This window comes from Zootoca vivipara, chromosome 9, assembly GCF_965207765.1.
Source record: "Zootoca vivipara chromosome 9, rZooViv2.hap1.1, whole genome shotgun sequence".
NCBI lineage: Eukaryota > Metazoa > Chordata > Lepidosauria > Squamata > Lacertidae > Zootoca > Zootoca vivipara.
In genome coordinates this window covers 56568684-56588496 of record NC_142592.1, presented here as the reverse complement: position 1 = coordinate 56588496, position 19813 = coordinate 56568684, and the positions used below count along the sequence as shown (strand labels likewise).

At 44.6% G+C, this 19813-nt stretch overlaps 1 protein-coding gene across 1 annotated transcript; it reads left to right on the top strand.

The window, feature by feature from the left end:
• Nucleotides 1-190: 190 nt before the first annotated feature.
• Nucleotides 191-12184, top strand: LOC118090693 (aldo-keto reductase family 1 member C3). The gene is made up of 9 exons (XM_035126701.3): nucleotides 191-515; nucleotides 3293-3460; nucleotides 4145-4261; nucleotides 5370-5447; nucleotides 5667-5789; nucleotides 7025-7134; nucleotides 8273-8438; nucleotides 11365-11447; nucleotides 11887-12184. Exons 1-9 carry the CDS (start codon nucleotides 429-431, stop codon nucleotides 11927-11929), a joined length of 975 nt encoding a protein of 324 aa, XP_034982592.3. The 5' UTR covers nucleotides 191-428; the 3' UTR covers nucleotides 11930-12184.
• The last annotated feature ends 7629 nt before the right edge of the window (nucleotides 12185-19813 follow it).

Sequence of the window (19813 nt, the reverse complement as noted above, 5' to 3'; positions counted from 1 at the left end):
GAGGAAGAAGAAGAGGAAGAAGAAGAGGAAGAAAGTTATTATCTATCATATGAAAGCAATGCTGCTAACAACAATGAAAACTAACTGCTGGTGTAGCAAAGGACATTCTGTTGAAAGTTACTGATAAAAAGTTGGCCACAGTTTGTTTATCCTGTGAAAGCAATGCTGCTAAGTCAACAAGGAAACTGCTGGTGTAGAGCAAAGGACATTTTGCCAACAGTTAGTGATAAAAAGTTGGCCATAGGTTTCCCTGCCCTTCTCTCTCATTTCTTCCAAGTATTTAAGCACCCCCCTCCTATTGTGCCAACAGAAGACATTTCATTGGAAACACAAACTTCATTTTTCTCACTCGAGTTTTTCCTTTCGCCACGAGAGTGTTGTTCAGCTTCAGCCTGCAGCCAAGAACTGAAGAAGCACAGAAGCAGAAAATGGCACTTAGCAAAGACCGTGGCATTACAATGAATGATGGGAACAAAATCCCCGTATTGGGGTTTGGAACCTATACCCCGGACACTGTAAGTAAAACATTTAACTCTCACAATTTTAGTAACTTGGTTTTGAAGAGCAAAATGCCTGTCAACTGCTGGGTGCTTCATACAGTTGCAAAGCACAGCTGCCAAGAATGCAACAGAGTAGTCTGGTAATTGTTTTCCTTTTTGACTTCTGTTGGGAGGGCGTTCCACAGGGCAGGCGCCACCACCAAGAAGGCCCTCTGCCTAGTTGATGCTTCACATTCAACAAGGGGCTTGTTTTCTGCAAGACTTGGATGGTTTGTAGCTGAGAAACAGTTTCCAGCGTGAATTGCTGCTACAGGGTTCAAAGTCCCCAATGCAAAATGTCGAGTGATATTTTAAAAAATATTTCTATAGAACTATAAGTGCCCCTTATTAGTTTTGTTGGGAGTAACAAAGAGATACAGGCTGACAAAGAAACTTTCTCCATCCTTTCTTGGATATTTCTCCTATTTCACAAACATTTTAACCAATTTTTCAAAAGAGCATTCTACAAACTTTATGTCTCAACAGAGTTCCACTGATTGAACCAAAATAACTGACAAGTTAATTGATTGCTCATTTTCAATCCTGCATGTGAAGAGAGGCTCTGGCAGATAGAACAGATGAGCTTACTAGTGGATCCAACGGTCAAGAAGGCGGTTTCTGTACGGGCTGTAGAGGGAAATGAAGGGCGGATGGGGCTCATCCAGCTAGGGAGGTAGCAGGGCCGTCTTGAGCAGATCGCGCGCCCTGGTGCTGAGGGGTGGAGATCGCTCCGCCGCCCGCCCCGCCCTCGCAGTGCGCAATTGGTTTCCGCGCGCGCGGCGCCCTCCTTGCCAGGCCGGCGCCCACCTTACCAGCCCCCCGCCGTGGTGCGCTGCGCCACCGGGGGTCTATGTAGAGCCGGCCCTGGGAGGTAGCCTATCTAGGAGAAGGAAAACTCTGCTCTTGAACCTCAGCTGCCTTGTGGGATATCTTCAGGGTGGCATTCCTAAGATGGTTGGGTGACGCATTGCATGCCTCCTTCTGGCAACTCCTGCAGCCAAGCTGGTGCCAAATATATTACTCTGCTTTCCTTTGGATCACATCAGCAAACATGAGAGGGAGGCCTTTTCATCTGGGCAGCCCAGGACCTCCATACCCACTGCCCAGACTTGCGCCCTAGGGAAGTGACTTTGGTGCTGCTAACACAGCAGTTTGACTTTCCCCCGGAGGCACACTCCATTGTCTCTAGAGACAGACAGCTGCCAGCAAGAAGGATGGAGGGGTTCACAGCATTAACTTGCTTCTCCCATGGCCATAACCTTGGATTGCAGCAGAAACCAGGCCTGGCTCCATCTCTCAGCTGCCCAGCCTGCTTTCTGCTTCCAACTCCTGGCTCTCTCTCATACACACACCCTAGTTTTTGACTTTCTAACTACCCACCCATTTGCCCTCTGGCACAGAGCTGCTTCGTTTATTACCTTAACCTCTCATACTTAAGTGGTCATTGCCAAGAGACTTGCATACCTATTCCAGCAATTGGATTCTTGTTGGAGCCTGGGGTTAGAAGGAAATCAGGCATAGAGCCGAAACGCCACCTACATCAAAATTTCACACACACACCATTAAATATTTCATTTTTTCACAATAATTCCTTTTGGTACAGTTTTTTTATGGATCTTCTCAGTAGGTACCCAAATAAATATAGGTATAACCAACATCACCATTAATGTGCGCCCCCTTGACTTTGCATCCCATGTGTAGACCCACCCATACCCCCTTAAATCTGGTGCTGACCTGCAGTCAATAAAAGCCTGCTGTTTCCCAGGCTAATCTGAATTTTCCTGATCCATCCCCTGTCTCTACATATGCAGTTCGTTCTCTCTCTCTCTCTCTCTCTCTCTCTCTCTCTCTCTCTCTCTCTCTCTCTCTCTGTGTGTGTGTGTGTGTGTGTGTGTGTGTATTATAACATAACACCATCAACATGACATAAAAGCCAAACCAAACCCTGGAGTACATATTATTGTATTGTCAGCTACGAAACGGTAAGGTACTGTGCGTATATAATAGGTTCACTGATTAATTAGTCCTCTCCATAGAGATGCATGTGTTATAGGGGGTTGCAATAACTCTGCTGACTTTGATGTGATCTTAAAAGTCCTGAAAATTGTCTCTCTTTGCCTGACCATTCATAAATCCATGAATAAATCTGGCATTTTGGGGTCAAACACTCAGAAATTGCTGTTTCTCATACATGTACATACCATGAATGCAAAATAAGATTTCATCCTGTTCCCCACCTGGCAGCTATCTGGAAGCACCCGTTTTAATTTCCCACAGTGCCTTGGTGTGTGCTGGTGGAGGGATTATGGAAAATTAAAATGACAACTCACCACCTCGCAACCTTGATTGGAGCCTTGTTGTCATGGCTGGTCAACGCCACCTTGCCTCATGAAAGAGACCCCACAAGAGGACTCAGGCATCAGCAGGGCTGGATCTAGACACATCAAAGAAGCATTTTTGTTCAAAGCGTAAATTTAAACAGGGAAAACAGGTAGAGGAAAACAGGACTCCGTTTCGCCATCTGGTGGCACAATGTTATATTGCACATGCAACACATATAAATCGCTTTTTCTTTACACTTCTTCTTTCTTTTCATTTGATGCGTCTAGATGGAGCCTAGCTGAGTCCCTGGGACTCAGGTCTAGTTTGAAAATGTCCACCGACACTCAGTGTTACTCAGCGGTACCCTTTGATATTAATTCCCCCACTGAAGCAGAGACCTTGACTAACCTTTTCGCCTTTTCATTCGGCAGGTTCCCAAAAGTACGTGTGAGGAGGCTGCAAAGATAGCAATAGAATTGGGCTTCCGGCATATTGATAGCGCTTATGTATACCAGACAGAGGAGCACGTTGGGCGGGCCGTTCGTGCGAAGATTTCAGATGGAACAATAAAAAGGGAAGATATTTTCTACACTGGAAAAGTGAGTGAGTTTGGCATTTTTTAAAAAAACTGAGTACTCTGGTTCTGTACTTAATTCATTCCAGAGGTCCGCCCCGGATGTCACCAGTGACAGGGGTGACAAAATGCCGGGCGGCAATCACCATGGGGCCTTCAGCACGTCCAAGCCACACATCTCTCCTGGGAGTGACGTGGTGGCTTGGGCGTGCGCAGGCTCCTCGCTGCCCAAACGGTCTGCCCTCTGCTCCCCCCCCCAGCTGTGGGGCAGCTGAGTGGGAGGAGGCTGACAGACTCTGGAGGCCCCAACCTCACCTCACCTCTATGGGTGGCTTGCCCACCCCAGGCGCCCGAGTGGCTTCCTACGACACTGGTTGTTGGGAGGAGGGGTTCCTGTGTTGCTTCTGTTTTCACTATTTATTTGTTCTTTTATCTTGTGCTTTTATCTTATGAACTGCTCCAAGATCTTTTGATGAAGGGCAATATATAAATTTAATAAATAAATGGTAAAAAATACTGTTTATTAGCAATGATGACTTTAAAATTGCTTTACCTCATCACAGCAATTCAAAATACTATTCAGAACAGTATCTGAGTGTGTCCTTAACACTGTGCACACCAGAATAGTTATCTGTCACAGCTAAACTGTCCCGAGATCCAAAAGCTCTATGGCTGTGTGAAAATATACATCTCCTTATATTTTTGGCAGCTCTGGAGTACCTTCCACCGCCCTGAGCTGGTTCGGAAATGCTTGGAAGAATCGCTGAAGAAACTCCAGTTTGACTACATGGATCTGTTCATAATTCACAATCCGTATTCTATGAAGGTAAAGAATTATTGATGTCATAATGCAAGTATTGAGTACAATATTTGAAGAGAGAGAGAGAGAGAGAGAGAGAGAGAGAGAGAGAGAGAGAGAGAGAGAGAGAGAGAGAGGCTGCTAAAATATTTGATTCCCTGAAGGAACATTGGGAATTGTCATTTCCTAGAGATGCTGACAGCTAGACCATATCTCAGTCAAAGAATGATCACTCTCAGATTTGGAAGGAGAAACCATGCCAGATAAAGAAAACATCTGCATATAGCGATTACTTTAACCACATGGGCATCATAAGACAGAAATCATGTGCAGAGCAGGACTTGGCGAGGGAGCGAGGGAAGGAAAAAAGGGTTTGAGAGATGGGGAGAAAAACTTGTGCAGAGAGAGAAGACAGTTTGTTCTATGGGGCACAGAAAAATTTAAAGCATGTATGGGGAACCTGTGGCCTTCCAGATGTTGCTCAATTGCAACTCCTATCATTCCTGATCATTGTCCTTGCTGGCTGCAGCTGATGGGACTTTGAGGCCAGCAAAGCCTGGAGATCCACTAATTCCCCTCCCCCGGGTTAAAAGAGACAATACAGAGTTAATATTGAAAGGGGGGGGATGCTGGTGGAGATGTAGTCTTAACCACTGAGGTTCTTGGGCTTGCCAATCAGAAGGTTGGTGGTTCGAATCCCTGCAATGGGGTGAGCTCCCATTGCTCTGTCCCAACTTCTGCCAACCTAGCAGTTTGAAATCACGCCAATGCAAGCAGATACTGTTAAATGGGTACCACTACGGCGGGAAAGTAAATGGTGTTTCCGTTGCGCCAGTATTCCGTTGCGCCAGAAGTGGTTTAGTCATGCTGGCCACATGACCCAGAAAGCTGTCTGAGGACAAATGCAGGCTCTCTCGTTCTGGAAGCGAGATGAGCGTTGTAACCCCATAGTCACCTTTGACTGGACTTAACTGTTCAGGGGTCCTTTACCTAATATTTCAACATACGGTAAGTATTTTTTCCTGGATAAAGTAACACTTTTTCCCTCTTGAATAAACAAGAATGTGAAATGTGGTTCTTGTGAACTCATAGGCCTGAAATGCACTCATTCCCTCCCCCCCTCCTTCTTTTCCAGCTTGGACCAGATTTATTTCCCATGGGAGAAGACAAGAAATTGATTGTTGACATTGTAGATCTTCAAAAGACATGGGAGGTAGGTGCCTGGGATCAGCAAATCCAGCCCTTGAGTCATTCATTCAGATACAGGGCATAATAACCTTCCACCAGTGGAGGCATGTCCAGAACAATGACTCACACAATGGCTCCTATGAGAGCTGGTGAACTATAAGCCTCCAATCTTAATCTGAAAAAAGTGTGCCTTCAGCTATTCAACAAGCACCACTCAACAAACTTGTCATGTTTTCTTTGCCAGGCAATGGAGGCGTGCAAAGATGCCGGCTTGGTGAGGTCCATTGGAGTGTCCAACTTCACCTGTAAGCAGCTGGAATTGATCCTGAACAAGCCAGGATTGAAATACAAGCCAGTGATAAATCAGGTAAAGTGTGATTGCTTTGTTTAGGGGTTTGTTCCAAGCACTGTTCAAAGCTTCTTTATTTAAGCTCTTTTGTGAGAGGACCTTTGTTTTGACGAACACAGCCATTCCCTGAAAAAACTTGCTTAAGTCTATAAGGTTGCAGATCCAGTCACAAGAAGATATGGTTATGAGTTGTGGGGTGGACTCCCCTCAATTCCTGGAACCAGTGATGGGTTCTCATTTCATCAAGACCTCTGAATCCTCAGACAAAAGGAAATGTGGAGAAGTCCATAATGTTTGAAACAGGCATCTCTGGTAGAAGGAGGCCTGCAAGCAGTCAGTGTCAGGATCATCCTACATGCAAGTAGGACTCCGATAGAGACACATGCCCGACTGGAACGTTCTCTCCCTCCTGGTCAGTCGTTCGGGATCTTCAAAAGCTTTCTCCAGCCCGAACATCACAGCGGCATTAGCACGCTTAGGAACAGCAGAGTGTTATCAGTTTGCGTGACAGACTCAGCAGCGCAGCATTTTGGCTAAACTACTTTATTTACATATAATACACTCAGAACATTCTGACTCAGCATCAAACAGCAGAGAGAGAGAACAAAGGACAATAGTCCTACATCACGGAACACAGTAATACGAAACATCATGTCTCCGTCACTTCCCACACCGTCATGTGATAAAACCAATCCCATGACTGCAAGCACAGGGCAAGAATCCTAACAGTCAGAGCCCACACAGCCTCTTGTGAGGACTCTGGAAGTTCTCAAGGGGGGAGCGAAGGGCTTTTGAGTTAGGCAACTGGGGAAAGCTGTTCCACCCAAGCAGCTCTGATTCACTAGGCCACTGGTGTAAATCATGTAACCAATCAGACCTTTTTGCTCAACATAGAAAATTCAGAGACTGAGTGGGCAGAAATAGAGACACTGCGGGCAGGACAGCGTGCCCAGGATATTTCCAACAGGGCTGGGGTGACAGGAGATTGTGGGGGAATAAGCCCTGTCCCCCATGTCCAGCTAACACACATTTCACAGAAGAGGAGCGTGGCAATGAAAACCACAAATGCAAGAATGGTCACCTAAAGATTCTGATACATCAGAAAACACAACATACTTTTAAAAAGGTAACAGCTGGATATTTCAAAAAATAATAGCATGGTTCTGCTTTTCTTTCTTTCTTTTATTTCACGGTATTTTTGTTCCGTCTGAATTCTCACTTTTGGGCTGTGTTGGGGGATTTTGAATCTGCAGGTTGAATGCCATCCTTATAGGAACCAAAGCAAGATGCTGGCCTTCTGCAAGTCAAACAATATCGTCCTGGAAGGATATAGTGTCCTAGGATCCCAAAGGGACCCAAGATGGTAAGAGATGAAGCCAAAACATTTGGAGACCACCTCAGGGACCACCTAGGCCCAGTATTCCCCAGTATCCACATCAGCTCTGAAGGTTGCATTCTTGGCTCCACAATTAATAGAGATCCTCGTGGTGGATACCAGCATCAGGACCTTTTCTGTAGTGGCCCCACAATTGGGGAACTCATTCCAGAGAGAGATTTACAAAGCTCTTCCCCTCCCATTTTAGACATTCTCAGAAACCTTTCCATTGCTAAAGTGTTTTTTTATATATAACTGATTGACTTCTCCCAAACATATGTTTTTAAATGTTGTGGCCAGGGGGCTATTTAATAATTTCTGCTTCTGAAATTTTGTACTGTTTTTAAATCACTTTTATATAATGTTTCATGGAGCTTAAAGCAGTAAAATGGCAAGGATGAAAGGACTCTGCACCCGGCCTTGCATTTGAATAATTATAGCATTTCTCTTTTTACATAGCTTGTTTCTTGTGTCTCAGAATTTTGAATTGTATTGCATTTATCTATACAGTGGTGCCTCGACTTACAAATTTAATCCATTCCGAAGGCACCTTCGTAGGTCAAAAAAATCGTAAGTCGAAAAGCGCCATTGGAAACGCGATTTCCCATAGGAATGCATTGGAAACGGAAAAATTCGTAAGTTGAAGCAACCCCATTTAAAAATTCAAAAGTCGAAAAAAACCTATCTAAAACCGCCACGGTTTCTGTTCCGATGTCGAGTAATTCGTAAGCGTGCGGCCATTTGCCCGATTCATAAGTTGAAAAATTCGGTTGTCGAGTCCTTCGTAAGTCGAGGTACCACTGTATTGGAAGCCACTTAAATGCTTATTCTTTACAAGTGGGACCAGCAACAAATACTGAGTTCTCCTTCAAGACAATGAGCTATGTATTCTTCCAGGATCCTCCATTTCATTTGAATTCCCTCCCTCTTTTCCATATCGACTCTCCAACAGGCACACAGAATTCCTTGGGCCTTTCTTTCCCTTCTTAGGTACCCCTGTGATTGAAAAGTTTGTTTTGCTGGACAGGTTGGGTCCCCAAGTGCCCCCCCATCCTATAGTTGTGTGTATATATTTGTGCATCTTGACACCAGAAACACACTTTCTCTCCTTGTTGCTCTCCAACAGGTTAAATCCAGACGCTCCTCCCCTTCTTGAAGACCCTTTGTTGGTTGCGATCGCCAAGAAGTACAACAAAAGCCCAGCTCTCGTGGCTATTCGCTACCAACTGCAGCGCGGCCTGGTGGTCCTAGTGAAGGCCGACACCAGAAAGCAAATTGAGGAAGACATCCAGGTAAAGCAGTATATATAAATCCATTAGAGAGCCAGTGTGGTGTAGTGGTTAAGAGTGGTAGGCTCGTAGTCTGGTGAACCGGGTTCGCATCTCCGCTCCTCCACATGCAGCTGTTGGGATGACCTTGGGCTGGTCACACTTCTTTGAAGTCTCTCAGCCCCACTCACCTCACAGAGTGTTTGTTGTGGGGGAGGAAGGGAAAGGAGAATGTTAGCCGCTTTGAGACTCCTCCAGGTAGTGATAAAGCGGGATATCAAATCCAAACTCCTCTTCTTCTTTAAAAAACAATACTGAAAAAGCACATCATTTGAACACTGTGATCTCACGGGTCACATAACTGGTGTGGGGCTATGGGAGCGAAGATGAACATCTTATCCACCATGAATTTGTTTATTGTTTAAAGCAGGGTTCAGCAACCTTTTTCAGCTGTGGGCCGGTCCACTGTCCCTCAGACCATGTAGTGGGCTGGACTATATTAAGAAAATAAAAAAAAAGAACGAATTCCTGTTCCCCACAAATAACCCAGAGATGCATTTTAAAGAAAAGCACACATTCTACTCATGTAAACACATGCTGATTCCAAGACTGACTGTGGGCCAGATTTAGAAGGCAATTGGGCCGCATCTGGCCCACGGGCCTTAGGTTGCCTACTGCTGATTTAGAGGGATGCTACAGGAAAATTTGGCGGTACCAAAATTTTTGGTACCCAAGCAGCAGAAGATCTATACATTATGTACTATATTGCTCTCTGTATTCCGAACCAAGAACTAGGTTTATCCTTGATTTGCTAAGCAAGAGGCCTGATGTGGCTGATCACTTATTAGTTGTCTGGTTTTGGCAAATTTGCGAAAGACAAATTTGTGAGGTTCACAGTTGCTGCCCCAAAATTGAGGATAATGTGGTGGACTGTAAAGATTTAATTGGGAATGAAATATATAAAAAACTATTAGTATCACGTTTGTGTGAATGTATGTTTTAATGCTATATTTATGTATATACTGTAAAGGATGTATATTCTTTTTTCCGGTGGTTGATATGACTATGATGGTCGAAACAACAACAAACAATAAACAAACTTCAGAAACAAAAATCCTTTTTTGGGGGGTGGGTGGAGCAGAAACAGGTTCAGTCTAAGAAAGAGGTGGAAGAGAGAAAGCTTGTGTCAGCCTATCCATCAGTTCTCAGTAGAGAGTGTGTGGCTTGCTGCAGAGTCAAATGGCGGTTTCATTTCAAGTCTCCAGCACCCTTGGGGATGAAATAGCTCTTTGTTACCCAAAGAGTATAACATGCAAGCACAAGCAGTTTCCTTGTTGCGCTTTCTCTACAAACTTTGCCAGCTGCTTCTTCAGCTCCCCCGCCGCCGCTGTTTATCTTACTCGCTTCAAATTTAAGTGGAGCCTGCAGCTACACTTAATGGTTGGGTTTTGCAGTTAAGAGTGTTGGACTAGGACCTGGGTTCAAATCCCCAATCTGCCATGAAACTCACTGGGTGAACTTGGTGGTCCATTCACATTCTCTCAGCCTAACCCAGGGGTCAGCAAACTTTTTAAGCAGGGGGCTGGTCCACTGTCCCTCAGACCTTGTGGGGGGGCCGGACTATAGTTTGGGGGGGGGGGAAATTGAACGAATTCCTATGCCCCTCAAATAGCCCAGAGATGCATTTTAAATAAAAGGACACATTCTACTCATGTAAAAACATGCTGATTCCCAGACCGTCCGTGAGCCGGATTGAGAAGGCGATTGGGCCGCATCCAGCCCATGGGCCTTAGGTTGCCTACCCCTGGTTTAAAGCCATCCAATTTGCTGGCTGTCACTGCCTCGCATGGGAGCAAGTTCGGTAGTTTAGCTATACACTGCATGGAATAATAATAATAATAATAATAATAATAATAATAATAATAATAAATAAATTTATTTATATGCCCTCCATCTGGCTGGGTTTCCCCAGCTACTCTGGGTTGCTCCCAAAAGAATGTTAAAAGCACGATAAAACATCAAACAGTAAAAACTTCCCTAAACAGGGCTGCCTTCAGATGTCTTCTAAAAGTCAGATAGTTGTTTATTTCCTTCACATCTTATGGGAGGGCATTCCACAGGGTGGGTGCCACTATCAAGAAGGCACTCTACGTGGTTCCCTGTAACCTCATTTCTCGCAGGGAGGGAACCACCAGAAGGCCCTCGGCTCTGGACCTCGGTGTCCGGACAGAAGGAGGTAGAGAAGCTCCTTCAGGTATACTGGGCCGAGGCCGTTTAAGGCTTTAAAGGTCAGCAGCAACACTTTGAATTGTGCTCGGAAACGTACTAGGAGCTTATGTGGGTCTTTCAGGACCAGTGTTATATGATCTCGGCAGCCGCTCCCAGTCACCAGTCTAGCTGCCACATTCTGGATTTGTTTTAGTTTCAGGGTCACCTTCAAAGGTAGCCCCTTTGCAGTAGTCCAAGCAGGAGATAACTAGAGCATGCACCAGTCTGGCCAGACAGTCTGCGGGCAGATAGGGTTCAGCCTGCATACTAGATGGAGCTGCTAAACAGCTGCCCTAGACACAGAATTGACCTGCGCCTCCATGGACAGCTGTGAGTACTGAAGGACTAAACAACCTTTGCTGCGTTGTGACTTCCCTCATCCCTGACCATTGGTCATGATGGTGGAGACTGATGGGGAGTTGGAGTCCATCCATATCTGGAGGGCCACAGTTTCCCCCACTCCTGTTCTATTGCAAACCTACATTACTATGCATATAAAATTCCTTCAGTGGGAGGACATCTGGACTGAAGCTGTTGAATGAAGGAAATAAACTTTGGAAGGTGGTAGCAAAGTTCGCTTTGATATCTCTCTTGCTGGAAAGAGGTGCATAGCTCTGAGCTGCAAAAAGAAGACATGAGATAAAATCACCTCAGCGTATTTTTTTTCCTCTCCTCCTGACAGGCATTTACTTTCCAGCTGTCTGAGGAGGATATGAAATCCATTGATGGCCTTCACAAAAGCATGAGCTATTTAAAAGGGGACGCGTAAGTAAAATTTAAATAGTATGCATATGAACACATAAAAGTGCTTCACGCAAGAATTCAAACTGCGAGAGCAAAAGGAAGAAAAGATCTGGCATCCATCTATCTCCTCTTCCTAGAGAATAAGGTGAAATTATAGAAGCAATTACTGTGGATCCTTTGTTCCAAAGCCCCATGCATGGTTGGAGTGGGGTGCAAGTGTATGGACAAGTGTCCATGTCATAGAATTGTAGAGTTGGAAGGGACCACGGGGGTCATCTAGTCCAGCCCCCTGCAATGCAGGAACCTTTTGCCCAGCGTGGCCATGTCTCTGAGATTAAGAGTTTCATCCTCTACCGACCGAGCTATCCCAGTCCTATTTGATCCTAGACAGTCTTGAAAAAGTCCAGTTTCTGACAAAATGTAATTTTGGGGGTGTTGACTCTCTTTTCTTTTGTTTCAGATATGCTGGTCACCCACAGTATTACCCACCAGATGTGGAATAAGGACTCGTCTTCCATCTCTCATTTATCTCCTTTTGAACCTGGGTCCTTGTTCATTTAAAACACTGGGCAAATCTGTCAATAACAGTTCCTCCCAGCATCTCATTTTCCACTCTTCAGTTCCTCACATCTCCATATCAGTTTCGGATGAAAAAAAAGAACCTTTGAAAATTCATCAGTGCAAATTTCTCCTACCATACACATTTTTCTTTGCACTTTTGGCTAAAATAAAGCACGATTGCATGGTGTTTTCACTGATATATGCTCTTTAATGCATAATTTACCCCACTATATGCATTTTTTTAATGATTCTATAGCTGAACAACTGTACCACTGAATTTAGAGAATTGCCACTTTCTTACGATAACTGCATTTTAATTTGCATATTGCTTCAAGATGTGTGAGCTGTTTAACAGTAAAGGTAAAGGACCCCTGAAAGTTAAGTCGAGTCGCAAACAACTCTGGGGTTTTGGTGCTCATCTTGCTTTACTGGCCGAGGAAGCCAACGTTTGTCCGCAGACAGTTTTGCTGGGTCATGTGGCCAGCATGACTTAGCCGCTTTTGGCAAAACCAGAGCAGCGCACGGAAACACCGTTTACCTTCCTGCTGGAGCGGTACCTATTTATCTAATTGCACTTTGACGTGCTTTTGAACTGCTAGGTTGGCTGTGTAGTTTCTCATTAAAATGTGGACAAAATTGAACTCCTCTCCATCCTTAGTTCTCCCTAATGTGTCAAATAGCAGTTTCTAGGGGGTGGTTCGTATATTGAAAATAGCACAAGCCTGGGGAGAGGATTAACCTTCATAAAAAGAAGCAGCTGCATAGCCTGAGATTTATTGCCAAGATGATTTGAAATAACTTCAGAAAATAAGAAGAGCCTGCTGAATTAGGCCAGTGGCGCATCTAGTCCAGCAGCCTGTTCTCACAATGGCCAACCAAACACATGTGGGAAGCAGGACATGATGGGAAACTTCTAAATTACAAAGTCACATCTTCCACTTCTGAGGAAGGGATGGGCAGGAATAACGATTGCTGGCTGTGAGGAGTAAAGAGCACAGGGTTTCGATTGTCTGCCAGCTCGACCTGAAATGACTTCTGACCATGTTATACGCATGCATTCTATCCTCTGGAATCTGTAACAATATTCAAAACACCCTTGCTGAAATCATTTGTTGCTACTTGCTGTCTCCCACACAGCCACTGCTTTGTGTAACCTGAACCCTCCAGTAGAGGCTGATTCTGTGGACACTCTTACTTTTAATCTGCATTCAGGGTGATCCCACGGCTGGTTTGGGAAGCGTTGTGCACATGGCGCCATATTCCACTCAGAACACCCAGCTTCATTGGGTTAACAGATGCCTACACATATTTCATTTATTATTTTGTTTCTGAACATATATGTTTTCATTTCAACACAACAACCTGAAGAAAAGGCCTGCATAGCTTTTAGGTTTGCTTTTCCTATGTCTAACATTTACTAATCTAACAAAGAGGTGAAGTTTCTTGATTGAAGATTGCAATAAGCCTCTGCATTGTTTTATTGGAACACGAAGAAGAAGAAGAAGAAGAAGAAGAAGAAGAAGAAGAAGAAGAAGAAGAAGAAGAAGAAGAAGAAGAAGGAGGAGGAGGAGGAGGAGGAGGAGGAGGAGGAGGAGGAGGAGGAGGAGGAGATCCTTTGTGTGTTCTTCCGGCACTTGGAACACCCTTCAGCCCTTCAGAAGACAGCTATTATTTATCCTATGAAAGCAATGCTGCTAAGTCAGCAAGGAAATTGCTGGTGTACCAGAGGACATTCTGCTGAAGGTGTTGCGGTGGGACCTGGCAACCAGACCCTGTGTTGTGGGTGGGAACATTGGAGTGGCCACAACACCCTATTGGTGGTCCCTCGATCTTGGGAGCATTTGGACTTGAGGGACGTCAATCAAAGTGATTGAAGGACCACTGTTTAACCGCTGCACGTGTCCCTTAGCTTCCTCTTTCGGGCTCAGTGCATCGGAACACCTGCCCACCTCTCCCTATATTTTGAAGGAAGAGGAAATTGACATAAATGGATTCGACCTCCTAACACTCCCTGCTTTCCCCTCCTTGAAAGGAGGCTGTCCCAAATGTGGTCTTGTAATTGGTAACTCGCTTAAGTTACATACCAAACATACTTTAGTACAGGTTTCCTCGCCTTATGTCTTATCTGGGCTGATATCCGGGGGAAAGGTTTCATGGCTAATTTCCAATGTTTACCTCCCTCCAGGAGGTTTGTCCCTTGAACTTCGCTCTAGATGGGAAATACTAGGAGACCATCTATTATCATGCCGCGTCAAGTATCCCAATACTCAATCCTTAATTGGAGGGGATTTTAATGCCCGTACCTCAGCCAACTGGAAATCCTTGAATAAAGCCAAATGGTGGGTTGACCCATGTCTTGACAACTATGAACTGGAACAAGCCATAGGGAGAACCTCTAAAGACTCCAGAGTAAACAAGGCTAGAGTGCTTCTCTATCAAATGGCCATCTGTCTAAATCTAGTCCCCTTGAATGGCAGGTGCCCCCCAGATGTACCGGGGGAGTACACCCATCTAGGCATAAAATCCAACAGTGTATTATGGTAGATTACCTCTCGATTTTGAGGGATTTGTTCCTGAATGTCTCTTCATTTAAGGTCGACAATATACAATCTAGCGATCACCTCCCCTTAGTAGCCACATTCTCTCTGGATTGGCATTCAGTCGAGCACAGACATCCAATCCGAATAGATTCCAACGTTCCGACTGGAGTGAGAGGAATAAATTGGTCTAAGGTCAATTGTATTTGGACGTTTATCAAAAAGAAATCAGTGTGCAGCTAACTGATACAGCTTCTGATTCCCATGACCCAAATGTACTATTGGGGCTGTTTAATCATTTTATGGTGGATCTTACTGCCTTCTTTACGATACCTCCCCAAGCGGTAAATCGCAGACAGTATAACTCTGGTGCCCCTTGGTACGATTCTCAGTGTAAACAAGCTAGAACCCTTTTGCGCTCAATTTACAACAAGTACAAGGTCTCAGGTGCTACCAACCTGCCAGTTACATATTTTCAAGCCAAAACGGCCTATAAACAGGCCCAGACAAAGGCTAAACGCACCTGGCAATCGTATCGCCGGCAGGCTTTAATTGCAGCATCCAAATCGCATAGATCACGTGAATTTGGGTCACTAATTAATAGAAGAGTGAGAAGATACTCCCTGGCCGTTATCCCTGCTCCTACTTGGGAGCAGTTCTTGAGGAAGTGCTTCTCACAGGTGGACGCACCATCTGCCTGCTTGGAGCACCTGTTTTGCCATCTACCCATTTCGCCACCTAGACTTGATATGTCAACTGAAAGTGGGTAAGGCTCCCGGGCCCGATTTGGTCCCAGCGGAGGCCATTAAGTCACATCCTGAGTGGTGGGCTGGAATTCTGGCCAAAGTTTTCGATGCTATAAACACCACAGGTCTCATTGCCAAGTCATGGAAGGAAGCTATTATTATCCCAATTCACAAAAAAGGATCCACTGCTAACCCCACGAACTATCGTAACATTAGTTCAATCCTAGGGAAAATCTATGCCCGCTTTCTTCTGTCCAAATTGACCCAGTGGTCAGAAAAGTCCAACTTAATTGGTCATGAACAAGCAGGTTTTAGACCCAATCGCTCCACAACGGACCACGCTATAATTCTTTACCATCTTGCACTGAAATACTCTACCCCTAGTCGGGGCCATCTATGTGCTGCCTTTATCGACTTGAGGGCAGCTTTTGACAGCATCCCTAGAAACACCTTATGGGTGAAACTCGCTACCTGGGGCATTGACAGAAGACTCCTAGGGCTTATGATTCAATTGCATGAGGGATCAGTTGCCAGAGTGAGACTAACTCCAGCAAGTGAACTCATGAATTCGGTGCCTATAAATAAGGGAGTCCGCCAAGGCTGTATACTAGCTTCCCTATCTCTTTAATTTGTATATAAGTGATATGAGAAAACCCCTAATCGAGTCGCTCGTCAATATTCATGCCCCCCGCCTTGCGGATTATCGCTGCCCACTGCTTCAGTATGCAGACGAGGCAGTAATTCTTTCCTATTCTCGAGTTGGCCTAAATAGAGCACTAAAGATCTTTGTTCCCTATTGTCAAACCAATCAGTTAACCATCAACCATTCTAAATCCAAAATAATGATTTTCTCCAGAAGCCGAAAACAATACAAGTGGAAGCTCGATGGAGCAACAGTGGAACAAGTTTCCAAATTCCAATATTTAAGCATATTTTTTCAACAAAACTTGAGATGGAAAGCACAAATTCAATATCTCCTCAATGAAGCTAAAACCGTGTCCCAAGCACTTAGAATCATAGAATCATAGAATCATAGAGTTGGAAGAGACCACAAGGGCCATCCAGTCCAACCCCCGCCAAGCAGGAAACACCATCAAAGCATTCCTGACAGGTGGCTGTCAAGCCCCTGCTTAAAGACCTCCAAAGAAGGAGACTCCACCACACTCCTTGGCAGCAAATTCCACTGTCGAACAGCTCTTACTGTCAGGAAGTTCTTCCTAATGTTTAGGTGGAATCTTTTTTCTTGAAGTTTGAATCCATTGCTCCGTGTCCGCTTCTCTGGAGCAGCAGAAAACAATCTTTCTCCCTCCTCCATATGACATCCTTTCATATATTTGAACATGGCTATCATATCACCCCTTAACCTTCTCTTCTCCAGGCTAAACATACCCAGCTCCCTAAGCCGTTCCTCATAAGGCATCGTTTCCAGGCCCTTGACCATTTTGGTTGCCCTCTTCTGGACACATTCCAGCTTGTCAGTATCCTTCTTGAACTGTGGTGCCCAGAACTGGACACAGTACTCCAGGTGAGGTCTGACCAGAGCAGAATACAGTGGTACTATTACTTCCCTTGATCTAGATGCTATACTCCTATTGATGCAGCCCAGAATTGCATTGGCTTTTTTAGCTGCTGCATCACACTGCTGACTCATGTCAAGTCTGTGGTCTACCAAGACTCCTAGGTCCTTTTCACATGTACTGCTCTCAACCCAGGTGTCACCCATCCTGTATTTGTGCCTTTCATTTTTTTTTGCCCAAGTGTAGTACTTTACATTTCTCCTTGTTAAAATTCATCTTGTTTGCTTTGGCCCAGTTGTCTAATCTGTTAAGGTCATTTTGAAGTGTGATCCTGTCCTCTGGGGTATTAGCCACCCCTCCCAATTTGGTGTCGTCTGCAAACTTGCTCGAGATGCCCTCAAGCCCATCATCCAAGTCATTGATAAAGATGTTGAATAAGACTGGGCCCAAGACAGAACCCTGTGGCACCCCACTAGTCACTACTCTCCAGGATGAGAAGGAGCCATTGATGAGCACCCTTTGGGTTCGGTCAGTAAGCCAGTTACAAATCCACTGAATGGTAGCATTGTCTAGCCCGCATTTTACCAGCTTCTTTACAAGAATATCATGGGGCACCTTGTCAAAGGCCTTGCTGAAATCAAGATAGGCTACATCCACAGCGTTCCCTTCATCTACTAGGCTTGTAATTCTGTCAAAAAATGAGATCATATTAGTCTGACATGACTTTGTCAGAAACCCATGCTGACTTTTAGTGATCACAGAGTTTCTTTCTAGGTGCTCACAGACTGTTTGCTTTATGATCTGCTCTAGAATCTTTCCTGGCATTGATGTCAGGCTGACTGGGCGGTAATTGTTTGGGTCCTCTCTTTCCCCCTTTTTGAAAATAGGGACAACATTTGCCCTCCTCCAGTCTGCTGGAACTTCGCCTGTTCTCCAGGAATTATCAAAGATTATTGCCAGTGGTTCTGAAATCACCTCTGCCAGTTCTTTTAATACTCTTGGATGTAGTTCTTCTGGCCCTGGAGAAGACTGAGACAAAGAAGGCATTGAGGAGTTCTGCCCTTTCTCTATCCCCTGTTTGCATTTCACCATCTTCTCCTCTAAGTGACCCCACTGTTTCCTTGTTCTTCCTTTTGCTACGGACATACCCATAAAAGCCCTTTTTGTTGCTTTTAACCTCTCTGGGGAGCCTGAGTTCATTCTGTGCTTTAGCTTTTCTGACTTTGTCTCTACACGTGCTGGGTATATGTTTGAATTCCTCTCTGGTGATTTCCCCCCTTTTCCATTTTTTGTACATATCCCTTTTAAATCTTAACTCAGTCAAAAGTTCTTTAGATAGCCACCCTGGCTTCTTTAGGCACCTTCCATGTTTCCGTCTCATTGGTATTGCCTGAAGTTGTGCTTTTAATATCTCTCTTTTAACAAAGAGAGATTTTCTCCACTTCTCCAGTTTTATTTCACAGATGGGGCTCTGCATGTGCCTTCGGGGTTGAAGGTGTTTAATGCGAGAATAGCTGCCATATTCGCTTATGCTGCACCACTTTGGGCTGCCTTGGCAAATTTTTCCCCTCTTGAGACCCTCCAAAATCAATTTTTACGCCGCCTGTTGAAACTTCCCTGATGTGTGAGCAATGCGGCTATACATCTGGAACTGAAGGTCCCCTTGCTAGAGACACTTCTACGGGTTTTCAACTACTGGCTAACACTCTCACACAGATTACCTGATTATTATCTAGCCCAATGTTTATGGTGTGACGAATTCACCAGTCCCTGGGCGAACAAGATCCATGCCAAGCTTTTGCTTTTTGGAATCTCCCCCCTAGAAGCTTTAAATTTTGATCTTACCGCAGCTAAAAAAATTATCAATCAGAGATTGGATGATACAGAGTTGCAATGTAATCTTATGTTGGGGGCGGGGGGGTATGTTCGCCTCGGCATATGGGCGTTACTCCCGCACATCATGTTCCACCTTACTTATCATCCCTCTCTATTGCCAAGCCAATTCTTCATGAGAACTTCTTGTGGCACAGCAGCCAAGAATGCAACAGATGGTTTGAAGCACATTCAACAAGGGTCCTAAGTCAGCAGATTCAGGAGCAAATAATGTTTTGTGCAAGACTTGGATGGTCAGAAAATAAGAAGAGCCTGCAGAATTAGGCCAGTGGCCCATCTAGTCCAGCATCCAGTTCTCACAGTGGCCAACCAAATGCATGTGGGAAGTAGGACATGAGGGGAAGCTTCTAAATTGCAAATTTAGAAACCAAATGCATGTGGGAAGCAGGACATGACGGGAAACTTCTAAATTACAAATTCGCTGCTTCCACTTCTGAGGAAGGGGTGGGCAGGAATGACCAGTGCTGGTTGTGAGGAGTAAAGAGCACAGAGTTTCAATTGTCTGCCACCTCGACCTGAAATGACTTCTGGCTATGTTTTTCTGGTCACTCTGTTTCACAGCAAATGATGTTATATGCATGCATTTATCCTCTGGAATCTGTAACAATATTCAAAACGCCCTCACTGAAATCATTTGTTGCTACTTGCTGTCTCCCACACAGCCACTACTTTGTGTAACTTGAACCCTCCAGTAAAGGCTGATTCTGTGGACACTCTTCCTTGAAATCTGCATTCAGGGTGATCCCACGGCTGGTTTGGGAAGCGTTGTGCACATTCCACTCAGAACACCCAGCTTCATTTGGTTAACAGATGCCTCCACATATTTCATTTATTTTGTTTCTGAACATATATGTTTTCATTTCAACACAACAACCTGAAGAAAAGGCCTGCATAGCTTTTAGGTTTGCTTTTCCTATGTCTAACATTTACTAATCTAACAAAGAGGTGAAGTTTCTTGATTGAAGATTGCAATAAGCCTCTGCATTGCTTTATTGGAATGCTAATAATAATAATAATAATAATAATAATAATAATAATAATAATAATACAGCTATAATGCTGCTAAGTCAACAATGTAAGCTTCTGGTGTACCAAAGGACATTCTGCAGAAAATCACTGATAAAAAGTTGGCC

Bases quoted from the DNA above. Each gene is read 5' to 3' on its own strand.
- LOC118090693 (XM_035126701.3), top strand. From the start codon at position 429: ATGGCACTTAGCAAAGACCGTGGCATTACAATGAATGATGGGAACAAA. The intron at 3,461-4,144 runs GTGAGTGAGTTT...TATTTTTGGCAG, and splicing joins ATATTTTCTACACTGGAAAA to CTCTGGAGTACCTTCCACCG. The intron at 11,448-11,886 runs GTAAGTAAAATT...CTTTTGTTTCAG, and splicing joins AGCTATTTAAAAGGGGACGC to ATATGCTGGTCACCCACAGT.